The sequence below is a fragment of the Ostrinia furnacalis genome, unplaced genomic scaffold (genome assembly GCF_004193835.3).
Source record: "Ostrinia furnacalis isolate ACB-3 unplaced genomic scaffold, ASM419383v2 OfSCF1475, whole genome shotgun sequence".
In the NCBI taxonomy this organism is placed as follows: Eukaryota; Metazoa; Arthropoda; class Insecta; order Lepidoptera; family Crambidae; genus Ostrinia; species Ostrinia furnacalis.
In genome coordinates this window covers 220233-232946 of record NW_021131714.1, presented here as the reverse complement: position 1 = coordinate 232946, position 12714 = coordinate 220233, and the positions used below count along the sequence as shown (strand labels likewise).

Here is a 12714-nt window from a genome sequence, read left to right as displayed (position 1 = left end):
ATTCTTGATTGAGGTAAGTAAAGTTTATCCTTATGTCTGGTATTTCTATTATGGGTGTCCTTGATTTTTGTAAAATTATTAATATTCTTATAAGTAAATATACATGTATCATAAATATATATCGATGGTAAGGTAAGTAGGTTGTATTTAATGAAGTAGGGTTTACATGATTGCGTATTGTCTATTTGAGCTATTATTCTGATGCATTTTTTTTGCATGATAAAGAGGTCAATGAAATCTGTACTGTTTCCCCAGAGTATAATTCCATACTTTAATTGAGAATAGGCGTAGGCGTAGTAGGCTGCTAATGCTGCTTCTGTGTGTGTACTGTGAGTTATTTCATAAAGAGCGTAAGTAAATTTGGATAGTTTTGATTTAATATGTTCTATGTGTTTTTTCCAGCTAAGGTGTGTGTCTATTACAATGCCAAGAAGTTTGAATGTATCTACTAATTCTATTTGATTGTTTATGAAGGTATTATTGATAGTTAATGGATTTTTTTTATATGATCTAAACTGTATGATTTTCGTTTTTGGGAAGTTTATTTGGAGATTATGGTCTTGGAGCCAGTTTGTTATTTTTTGTAAGCTTTCTTTCAGTAAAGTATTTGCAGTTTCGATGTTATTACACTTTATTAAAATTGATATGTCGTCAGCGAAAAGGACCGGTAAGATAACGTCGTTTTTTATAATTTTCGGAAGGTCGTTGATGTAAACTAGAAAAAGTACACATCCTAGGACACTGCCTTGGGGTATGGAACAGGTCATATGTTTTTTACTGGACTTAGTGGTTATTATTTTATGTTGTTTATTGTCATAACTATCTATTTGTACTATTTGTTGTCTGTTTTGAAGGTAAGATTTAAACCATTGATCGGATTACTTCAAATATCCTGATATTCCTACTACTTATATCTAAGTAAGTGAAAACATATAAAAGCTTTTGAGTAGCTTCAGAGTTTAGCACAAACATAAACAGAGCACTTTGGACTTCAACGTGATAGGTTGGACGTAGTTAGTTACAGGTCAGTAAGGATTCAATCCACATGAAGGTTTTCACTAGAATCTTTTTAGAATTGAAAATATTTCGTTTTTCAACCTCTATGGTTACTAAACTCAGTTTTGCCATTTTTGTAGATTGGATCCTTTCTGAGTACCGCGTCCAGTTGCGATTGATAATATAGTCTATAATAATAGTCTGGTCTGGGAGCACGTAGAATTTTAACCAATGACCCCAAGATGTCGTAATTATGTTGCTGTCGCGCTCGCGCACTCACTGCGGGCGCCCTTCGCACAGTCGCGACAGCAATATAATTACGCGCGAGCGATAAGGATGGGTAGCTTGGGGTCATTGGACAAAATTCTACGTGCTCCCGGACGAGACTATAGTGACGTTTTCATTCTTTAAAGTTGAGCAAGCCAAAAGAACACTACCAAGCGAACGAAAACATAAGACAAACGACAGTGAATTAGCAGGAACAAGTCATACAAACTTGAGCGATACTGACTGTCCTTGTCGTCGCGCTTGCCCCAGCCGATGACGGTGCACACGGTGCCCGGCGCCAGCGCCCTATCGGCCGGCGGCAGGCACACCGGCGACAGCTGCTCGTGGTAGCGCACGCGCACCGCTAGCTAAGGGCACGACAAATACGTCACGAGATATGGTAATCTTCAGTATAGCAAACGGCAGTCATAGACGTGTCTTCAAATTCAAACTGTTTATTCAGTATAAAGGTTCTTTTCAGAACACTTATACACGTCCCAAATATAACCTGTCTTACCACCACCTTTGGGACAACATATTATTGGCTGGTGCTGACTGAGAAGAAGGGGAGAAAGACCACCTTTGTCAGCCTATTTTTCAATCAAATGCAGCAAAAAGAAAGCCTTAGCTTTCATCCAGGGACTAACTTCTTCTTTTGGTTATCTTTTTGGATTGTGAGTTCATCTAGCAGGTGAGAGTCCTCAACTACTTTTACCGAGACATGAATATTACAAATGAGGGTAGGTATCATGGGCACGTAGAGTGTAAGTACCTACCTACGCTGGATTTTAATGTTATTGTAAAGCTGGTAAGTTCTAGGTTGTTCCATTTCACTATCGTAATTTTCTGAATGTAGTGAATATGTAGAGCTAGGCAACAAATAAATTCTAATCAGTCAGATTTTCTTCAGAGAAAAGGGCTGTCGAAATCGATTCTAGTGAATTTAGAGGTGGAATGGGGGCATGATGAAGGAAGATTCAGATGTCTCGTTCCTCGAATGCCGTCGCTTCTCAGAACGCCTATGATAGTTACGATTAGTCTGATGCGGGAGGTGCCTGGATGCGGGCGGCGCAGGACCGGTCTTTGTGGAATTCCTTGGGGGAGGCCTTTGTCCAGCAGTGGACGTCATTCGGCTGAAACGAACGAATTATAAGAATAAGTCCAGCAGACAGTAACCGAATATCGTCACTTACTTGGAAGAGCGCGATATCGTTGTCGTGCGCGACGCCGATGTTGTACTGCGGATGCGGCACGACGCGCCGCACCTTGACCTTCTGCCCGTAGTACGCGTGCGAGCGCCGCCGCGTGATGCCCAGCTGAATGGTCCAGCCATTCACGTCTGAGTGGCTGCGCATGAATGACGTACAGGTATAATTGCAGTTACGTGAAGAAAAGACCTGTTGAGGATTCCGGGCAAAGCTTGCTCCACTGCCTGATCATCACTTTCCTTAAGGTGAGATGCAAGCCAACCAAGAGGTTTCCCATTATTTCATTATGTATTGTGAACGCTAAAATAATCCCTTAACTATTAACGAAAATACGAATCCGGCGCACGCACACACTGACAAAATTCGGCGCAACCACGGCTCCCCGCTAATTTACGCTAAATTTTGTCAGTGTGTGCGTGCGCGCCGCATACGTATTGGCGCGCTCACATACAAACCGCGCCCGGTGCGTTTCTATGAAGATGACCTAACTTTGTATTTACTCTGCTATTAATCAAGAATCATCAGCAAGTAAGTAAGTAGCTAATACTGATCCATGCATCAAAATGGACGATAGGTAGGTACGGCGATTTCAGTTTCTCTATACATAAACTCGTATCTATTTCTTTTTTGTAAACCTGCGTCTGGTCAGGACGTTAGTCTTATTTTGTTCCATCTCTTATTCTAAGCAATATTGTTTCCAGTTATGTAGCAGCTCACTTCCTAATTAAATGGACAGCACTCACTTCCCAACACAGTGCGAGGCGGTCAGCACCCACTGGTCAGCAATAAGCACTCCCGCGCAGTAGAACACCTCCTCGGGCCCGCCGAGGATGGCGGCTAGGAACGGCCAATCACCAGGAGAAGCCTCCACGCCCCCCACTATCCGCTTTGACGCACCCCCCACCGTGCGACGTCTACCGCATTCTGAAAGAAAAACGAAAATTAGTACTTGAAATATTAATGTTACAAAAGTTTAGCAGACTCAAAGAAACATCGCCGACCAAGACAATTTAAAACAAATATTTTCTAAATTAACTTGAAGCTTTCAATAAACTTATTATCAAATTCTTTCGTCTAGTAAATAACTTGGAAGGGAAACTAATCAAATTGAAACCTAGCCAGCTCCTAAGACGGGAACGCAACAAGAAAATGATGTTGCAAAACAGATTAAATTGTTTGTAGTTTCTTCGCAAAGGTAACATTAATTTTCCTTGTAAAAGCTATCTGGCGACTTGTTTGTATTAAGTTATCCCTGTTCCAATAAAGAAAGTTCCATGAATTATAAATTTTTTAGCTCTACTTTATGGGTGAAATGAATTTTAATTTGATACAAGCCGGAGGACAGTGTTGTTTTAATTTAAACTGAGTTGGAAAAACAAATTAATCTCATCAGCCGAAGACTTCTTTATCCGAGTCACCTTGACGTCCAGTTGGCTCTAAATTGAAATTTAAGCAAAACCCTTTTCAGGAGTGCGGTAAACAATTTTTTCTGTGTCCCAAAGGTAACGCGACAGTTGGTAAACATACCACAATAAAATAAAAAACTTTGTAATCGATCATTGCCGGTAGAAATAGAAAAGGAATTAGGTACCTAATTTCATAAATAAACTTTAAAATAGTGTTTACTGTATCCAAAGTAGGTAGTTACGTAATATTTTTGTCCATAATAATACCCGAACTTAGTACCTACGTAGACTCTGCTGGAGGCATATTTTCCTCTACCTTTCTGTGCCAAGTAGGTATTAGTGGTATTAGTCATTGATTCTGATTGTATCACGACAAATAAACGAATTTGCGTAACCGCACGTGACTTGGGCCGCATCACCACCTGACGCTCCTTTGTTGACTACCCTCCACAAAAACATAATTAAAGTTACCGTAATCGCGTTTAGGCCGCGGCCGCTCAGCAACAATTAAGAAAAACAGATTATTCCGGGATGAGTCTGGTCACGCTGCGGCCCGGCTTTATAAACGCGGGGCGAGAGTGGAATCTTTTTGTTTGAGTATTTCTAATTACGCCATACTTGTTTGTGGTGTATTTTTCTGTCTCGCACACGTGTTGCTGACTCCCACTTAACGGGTTTTAACTACCCTTATGGACACAGATGGTTGAGCCTCGTGGTAAAAACATTGCAGGCATTTAGCATTATTAGTAGTTATTGTAGATATTAGTAGGCTAATGGCTCTGGCAATTAGGCCTTGCAATTAGTAGAATGCTGTAGGAAATTTTCATAGCACGAATGCCTACTTTTTTTTTAAAAGATTATTAGCAATTTGTATTGCACTTAATTAAGTAGGTACCTATAGTTTCAAATCTTTCATGTTCTGTTTCGCTAATCGAATTTTTGCAATGAATGTTTGCTACTCTAATCGAATTCTTCGTGTCCTAGCAACAAGAAAATTCTATTACATAAACATTGTCTTGAACCAGCCCTTGAAGGTATACGATCCTGGGCATATTTCGCCTTCGCCATTTGTCAGCGTCTGGGCAGAGAATTGCGCGGGCATCCTTCATTGTCAACTGGCGGCGCTTATTGAACTAGGCGTGTATCGGCAACTAGCCTGGGGCTGACTTATGGACGATGCCACAAATGTATTTGAAAAGGCCACGACCTTTGCGGCACATCTAATGATCTCAATTTTGTGCTGGCTTATTTGTAAAACCGATGGTGTCAAAAACTTGTGAGTTGCGAACTTATTATACCTACCTACTTGATTTACCAAGAAGATCGGATAGGATTTCATTCTCGATTCGAAGAACTAAGAAAACGAACACGTTTTGTTGGGGAGAGAACCCCAAAAAGTTAACTTCTATGGGCATGTTGATCACTTAATGTAGAGCAGGCTGTCCATTTACCAGGGTAGATGACGTCTCGCGATTGCTGTATTCACTCGAGAGCTTTTCTTACATGCTTAAGAATACTTATCTTAAGTAGAATTTACGTACATGGCCTGTTTCAAATGAAAACTTCATTACTGAAATTTCGTTATAAACAAGTTCTAACGCGAACTAGATATTGTGTAACATGCGTCATGGAGTAGGTAGGTACACGTACTTACTAGAAGAAGCAATTTAGGCAAGTTGCTCGGTTTCTCGGGCGGATCGCTGTATAATTTGTACGCTGTCAAAACCTTTGTCCCGGGAATTTAATAAAATTCCACATTAATCTCTCAACAATCGGCCAATAACGAAGCATATTTGAATGGGTAGGAATTAACGTCTTGTGATGAGACATATTTTGCATGTTTATAGGGACGCGATTTTTGATGAACGTATTGTGAGGAACAATTTAATTAAATGTGGAAAATCACAGCACAGTTGAGCAGACTGATAAATTGGTGGTATAAGCATGGCGAAGAAAGTAGTAAACCTTATAAAACGACTCCTGTTCACTCGGAATAGCAGGGTACCTAACACTTTTATTTTAGAGAATGGTCGGATAGAATCGTCGTTAATGTTTTAGAAAATGGCATGAATACGGCGGATCCGACGATATCGCGGCATGCCGACGTTACCAGAAGACTATCGTTTTGTCGTAGTCGACCTCACAGACCATTATCCCGGGAAGCGGCCGAATTCAATTGCTTGCCATTTGTCGCCACTCGCGGTAGTGCTGCGACATTGAGCTTCATTTTCCCTGACTCTGTATAAAAACGAACTTTGAAACGTCTGTGTTTTGTTGGGTTCTTCATTTTTTTTTATGTGACAGGAGGCAAACGAGCAGACATAACAGAGCTCGTAAAAGTAATTTAAAAAACATTTTGCGTTAATTAACACCTATATTTTAACAAATCATCAGACTCCCACGGAAGTCGATATTATTTTTTGAACTCTTCCTTCTTCTGACTATATTCGTTGCGGGTTTCAAGAGAGTTAGCTCTATTCTCCTAGACTAGGTACTTTTAACCTTAACTCGTTGGGTTTCATTAGAAGCTAAGCTGTAGATCCGGGCTATACAGGAAATTATGGAAGAAGATGAAACTAACAGAGCTTTAATATCAACCAAAAATTGAGATGATTAAGTATCCCATTTGTTACACTAGTAGCTCTACGACGCCATAATAAGCTACGAAGGCGGCACCTCCACCATTTAACTGCGTTATCCCGCGGCGCCGCGCCGCTGCTTTTTATTCCTCGTCGTAAAAAATACGACGCCTGTATGAGCTATGGGACAATAGAATTAAATCGCCAAGCTTATGGCCACTCATTTCAGGTGATGAAATCACTGCACCGCCGCAAACAGAAACAAACTCTACCACCCACGAATTACGACTCAATTTTAGTTTCAACAATCTTGTTACAGTATTTATGAGTGCTTAAGTCCCACGCAGACTTTTTATTGGTTCATTTAGTTTTGGTTCTATACTTCTAATTAAGTCAAATTTTATTTTATGTGACGTTTTAAAGAGGGTACTCTCGTTGGAAATGCTTCAGCGGTTTTTTCATAATTTTGCTTTGGTGTACTTTTATTTGACTTCTGTTTTGTGACCAATTTATGAAGTAGAAAATGTTAATTATTATTTTTGATACGGTCACTTGTAGGTAGATAAATCTTTCTTGTACATTATTATAAATACAAAATCTGATAACACAAAGTCATGTCTGTGTCAATGCGCCATCATCATGGTAGAGCAGAACAGTTCCAAGCTAACAACAATTCTCTAGCCTGTGTAGCTTAGACTATGGGTTTAGATACGTATGTAACGTGTTAGGTAGGTATATTCTAAGCTATTAGACACTTACCACTTAATGTAGTAAGAATAAAGTTGACAATAATCACATGAACACCGTGTATGTAACCTCTCTACATAATATACGAACCTATTTTAGACTGGCAACTTTGTCGGATCTTCCATTAAACTTTTAAAAAGCTAGGTTTTCCCCCGCCTTCGTATCGTTGGCTTTCTACCCTCGTGAATGCAAGATTTGTAACTGTTAACCACTATTAGGTACTAAGTAATAAATTGTTTCTTGTATTAATTGAAATAATTTTCTGCATTCTTGGGACTTACATTGGCACTGAAATTTCTATTTGCCGGCACTACGGCACAACTCCTATTATAGCTACAGGCGACTACCGTAAAATCGTGGGCGGTTGTTTTTTTAGTGAAGGGAAATCCTCTTACCGAGAGCCTTTATAGGCGGCCTACGTGGCTTACATTTGTCCGCCGAACTTATTATTTCTTTAGAAGGGCCACGCGAGTTCCTTTTTGTATTTTACAGGAAAATGTCGGGGCTTTAGCATAGTTCGTTCGTCTAAAGGCGTAATCTTTATTGATCTAGCCTTCTAGGGACTGCTTAGACTGCTACAGGGGGATAGTGTTTTCAAGCTAAAATGTTTTACAAAGGTTTGATACATATTTTCCTGGTAGAGAAAAAAGCGTAAAAAAGTCAATGTTCCTATAATGCTATATCTTTATCACTTCTAAGCTTATAAGAAGAAATATAATTATTACGAACGTAGGTACTGTTTCAAGTTACTTAAATAAAAAATATAATTATTGGAAATGAATGATGTTGCAATGCCCCCACAGGGCTCATGTTCTGGGACTATTTTATTTTTAATACCTTGTTTGTACCACATGAAGCAATAAAGATATTATGATTATGATTATGAATACCTACAATTGCTCTACCATTAACATAATTAAACGGAAAAATCCCGACATAGGTACTTAAGAGTTATTAATATGCTCCTAAACGGCAAAAGGTAAGGGCAGGGAAATTAATTAAACATTAGAGTCGTATTATGTGAAATAAATTACTCCTGGCGTAATTCGCCAAGTTCGTCGCCTGACTTATTGCCCAACTTGCGGGTGTCATGCGAGGCGCCGCGCGTTCGTTCTGTGCCGATAATGTGGAGTAAACGGATAGGAGTTCCAAAATAAATTGACAAACTACAACTTTACCGGGCTTTGTAATCCGGGTGACCTTTTGTTGTTTAGAAAAATTTTATAGCCTGCGGTAGGCCCATGTCTTTTTAATTTCTACTTTAAATTCTCAAAATGCTTAAAAAAACTCAAGCAAAATGTAGATTTACATATTATATTCTACTCTTACATAAGTTACATAAGATACTTATTATGTAGGTACTAAGTAGGTACGTACGGGACTATTCCCACCTCTCGTTCCCACCATTGCAACTCCTGTGTAGCCAGGATCTACAGCTTGACCGCCACAAAAACCCAACCAATGAAGGTCAAGTTTGTCCCGGGGGAAAGTTAAACTGTCATTGGACCCGCAACGAAATTAATCAGAAGAACATAGGAGGAGTTCGAAATTAAGGTTCGACTTCCCTCCATTGCAAAGCGGATGACAGGTGACAAACAAAGGTTTAAAACCTTTAACAAAAAGATTATGCACCACGGACAATAAATTAAATTAAGGGGGCCTATCTTATGAGCAATTAGCAACTACCTGCCAATAATATTTTTCACAAAATCGCTTAAAAGCACGGAAATTTTTCCTTGTCGTGACAAGATCGGTGTAATAAATTGCGGAAACAGATGTATGTTGTATTGAATTAAGCATTATATCACGTTCATGTTTCCAAAGAGGAGTAGGTACGTACCCTTATAATACAAGTACCTATTAGATAGAATGTACCTACTTACCTATCAGTGTTGTAATTAATTACGTTTATGTGAGAAAATAGGCCCATAAAACGCTTCTAAATACACTCATTAAAGAATTTAAGAAATTCCAATAAAGGACAAAGAAACCCATGGAGACGCGGAAAATTGGAGCAATTAAGATTTTTACGTCACGCTCCTCTGAATAAATATGTAGCCGTACGTGTCAAATCCCGAGAACCCTGGAGGCCGAAAATAGGCCGTCGTTAGGGGAATCCCCCCGTTGCGAGGGAAATCAGATGGGAAGGATCTTCCCAATTTTTCTTGCTTTTGTCAACAATTTCAAATAAACGCAGAATAATGTTTGAGATTCGGTTACGTGATGTGATTTGAATGCAAATGACAAAGGATTCTTTAATCATATGAGTGGCTGAGTTTTAGGAGCTTGTTCATTGTAATCGGAACGTTATCTTAACACATTTTACTGAAACTGAAATGATTTATTATGACAATCAATAGGAATCGAACAATCGACTGCTATTAGATGCCAACATGTAGAAATCATAGAAAACCATAGCTGAAATTGTCACATCAAAGTAAGTAGGACCTATCTTTTATGGATATTGAATGAGACAAATCCCCTTTACCAGCCGTTGGAAACCTTTAAAATATTCCAATCAAAAGTCACCGAGCAAAAAACAAAAGGCCAGGCAATGGCTAACCCACGCATCCAGCTCGGCTTTGGAGGCACAGCACAGAGCGCAACAAAACTCTGTCGGCATTCAGAGACAGGGCTACCACTCGCAGATTTATTTGATTAAGGGCTGATATTTTTTCAATCGTCAGATATCTTATAACGGAAGAATAAACATGTCATTTTGACATTTATTTCCCATACTGAAACTGTCAATGTGTCCAACTTATTCTTCAGTGAAAAGTTATCCGACGATTTTGTACATTGACAGTTTCTATATGGAAAGAATACCTACTTTTCCCGACATTTTATCCGCTTCCTTGTAATTGTTTCGTTCTAAAATTCCGTTGTAAAAAACTAAGATAATTCTAGAAACGTTGCATTACTTACCTAGCCTACAAAAGTCGATTAAGATAACTTATAATTGAAATAAATTATTTTATTATTCAGTGCATGTGCTGAATAGTTCATATTCACCAGCCCTGTCATGAAAGGCAAAGCGTAAACTGCTCGCCTCCGGTCATTTTCCGCCGACCTCACAAAGTTATATTGCAATTTGAAGCGATACCGGAATAATAGCAGTAATATTGCCCACTTTATGCACAAGGTGGGTATCGGCGCCAGTGTTACAGAAGCCCACGAAGTCGCTATTGAATCTTACCAATCTCGCCGCAACTTCTATGAAACTTCTCTGATTTGACGGCGATTTTCGCGCGGCCGGTCTCCATCGCCTTTACGTAATAACCCCGCGTTGGTTATCCCTAGTCCCTACGGTTGGGTCGTTGAACTTTGCAGATTACTTAGGATTTGAAGAGTACATCCCGCAGATATGAGGCCTGACGCATCTACATAAAATTTTGCATAAATCTGTGTTGGAGCCAAGTACCGATTTCAGCTCCTGGGTTCTAAATTCTATTAAAAGCTAGCATTAAACAAATGGCTATTGCCAAGACTTCCTAACGAACTGCCTTAGCCGCTCTGATATTGTTACATGCATGGATTGTTGAAAGAATCAATTTAATCTTTGAAGAGCCATTTGATTGGCCCAAAAAGTTTCATTTCGAGTAAAGATTTCAGATGGAACTTGTTGAAAACTGATCCCACACTAAGCTGCGGCTGCACAACACACAGTCCTGGCGATATTAACGTAGTTCGTGTGCACATACGAGTTATGCAGCGAAGTGCCCGGATTTGCTCGATCCCGAGTTATTAAAGTAATCCCGGGCTTAGCATAAATTCGAGCTTATGACTAGGACGGTTAGAATGTACATCTGTTAGTGGGTGAAAGTGTGTGGGAGCTCTTAGTCGGTGCATGGTCGGGAAAGTAAGTTTATACCTACCATTAGTTAGATAGAATCCTCCACCTATTTAATGGCTTCGTCTTAAGTCGAATTAGAATTTATAAAAATATTGTCAGTAAAAATATTATAGCCTGACCAGGAACATAAAAACCCTGGCATAGAGGCGCTTCAATTGCATTTGATAGTGCAACACTGGGTACAGTCGTACCTGTATTAAATTAATAGGCTAACTTTATGTATCAGGATTCAGGATTATAGGCTTATTTAATATTTTCATAAATTAACAAAAACGTATTATACTATAGGTAAACTGGTTTAAATAAATTAAATGAAACCATCAATCGAGCAAGTAGGATTTTATTATTATTCATCAATAATCAAATTCTGAACTTGAATATTCAACTACAATGTCTGCTCATGAACGCTTCAAACTCGGTACTTCTTTCCCAATTCCATAAAATTCAATACTTACAAAGTGACAAAAAACTTTAAAATAGGTAGTTGAAACAAACCACAGCTAATTTTCATAGTTGACTGTACTATACGATAAACATGTCAGTCAATTTGACAACCTTTGTCGGAAACATTATTCAATGAAAATATTGTCCGAACCCTTAATATTTCTCTTCGACAAATACTTTAACACATTGTGAACCACTTTTCTTTCACGACTATAAAAAGATTTTAGCAATTTAATTCACAAAATCAATTGCGCACATTTAAAATAAAGTTTGTTTACACTTTGACAGCAATAGACTGACATGCAAGGTGACATGTCAATGAAGTTTTCAGATACTGTTGCCATTAAAAGAAATTAGTACCATTAATTTTCCGCAACATGGCGAGGGTTTTTATGTTCCTGGTCAGGCTATAAATTATAAATTATAAACATGGGTTTTTATGTAAAGTTGATCAATAGGGTTGCTATGTCAACAACGTGAAACAAAGAGTAAATTGCTCTATCTTTTTTCAGGCAAGATATAAATCCAATCCATCCAAAGCTGTTGACATCCAGCAATTGCTTAGTGGAAAATAATCACAGTCTTTGATTTAGAATTGTATTAGAAAAAGGTTTAAAAGTGGGGTTGAAATAAAAAAAAATACCTACCTACCTACATTTAACGTCTTTCCAATCTTATGTGTTCAATGTTAAATGTTAGGTGCCTATTAAAATTACGGTCCTGGCAGGCTGCCCAATCAAAATCCATCAAATATCCATCATCCGGATTGCACTAGCCATGTAGGCGCATATCCCGAGGTGATTTTGTGATGGAGTTTGGAATCAAATTTCAATTCTCAACCTGAGTCAGATTAATCTGACATTAGCTTGATTGGTAATTAATAGCTATTGTAACAACACAGTGTGACCTATTACAAAGCTAGCTGTAATAGGTAGATTAGTATCATAGCCCACGAGTGAGTAGACAGGTACTACTTATCACTATCATCTTTGAATCGGTAGCCCAACATCCTTGCACGCCACTCAGAATGCTAGATACGCGTATTTGTTTTAGGCGTTGTGATGACAACTGACCTCCTAATTAAGTAAAAAGCCGTTGGGAAGAATCCTAAATAAGTGAATGACTCTTAATGCCAAGATAATAAAAAAAGTATAAGTGGGTAATGTAGGTATCTATCAGAACAAAAGTCACTAAAGAAATTTAAAAACCCCAAC

General features: G+C 38.7%; 1 protein-coding gene across 2 annotated transcripts in view; it reads right to left on the bottom strand.

Moving 5' to 3' along the window:
* Corin (corin serine peptidase) overlaps positions 1-12714 on the bottom strand; it is a 95149-nt gene that overhangs the window by 11782 nt on the left and 70653 nt on the right. The window contains exons 12-14 of one of the 2 annotated variants that reach the window (XM_028304675.1): positions 3215-3395; positions 2457-2610; positions 1493-1631 (exon numbers count right to left, since the gene is read on the bottom strand). In XM_028304675.1, coding sequence (XP_028160476.1) covers positions 1493-1631; positions 2457-2610; positions 3215-3395 — 474 coding nt within the window. The remainder of the gene's footprint in view (positions 1-1492; positions 1632-2456; positions 2611-3214; positions 3396-12714) is intronic. The other variant, XM_028304676.1, reaches the window with a different exon arrangement.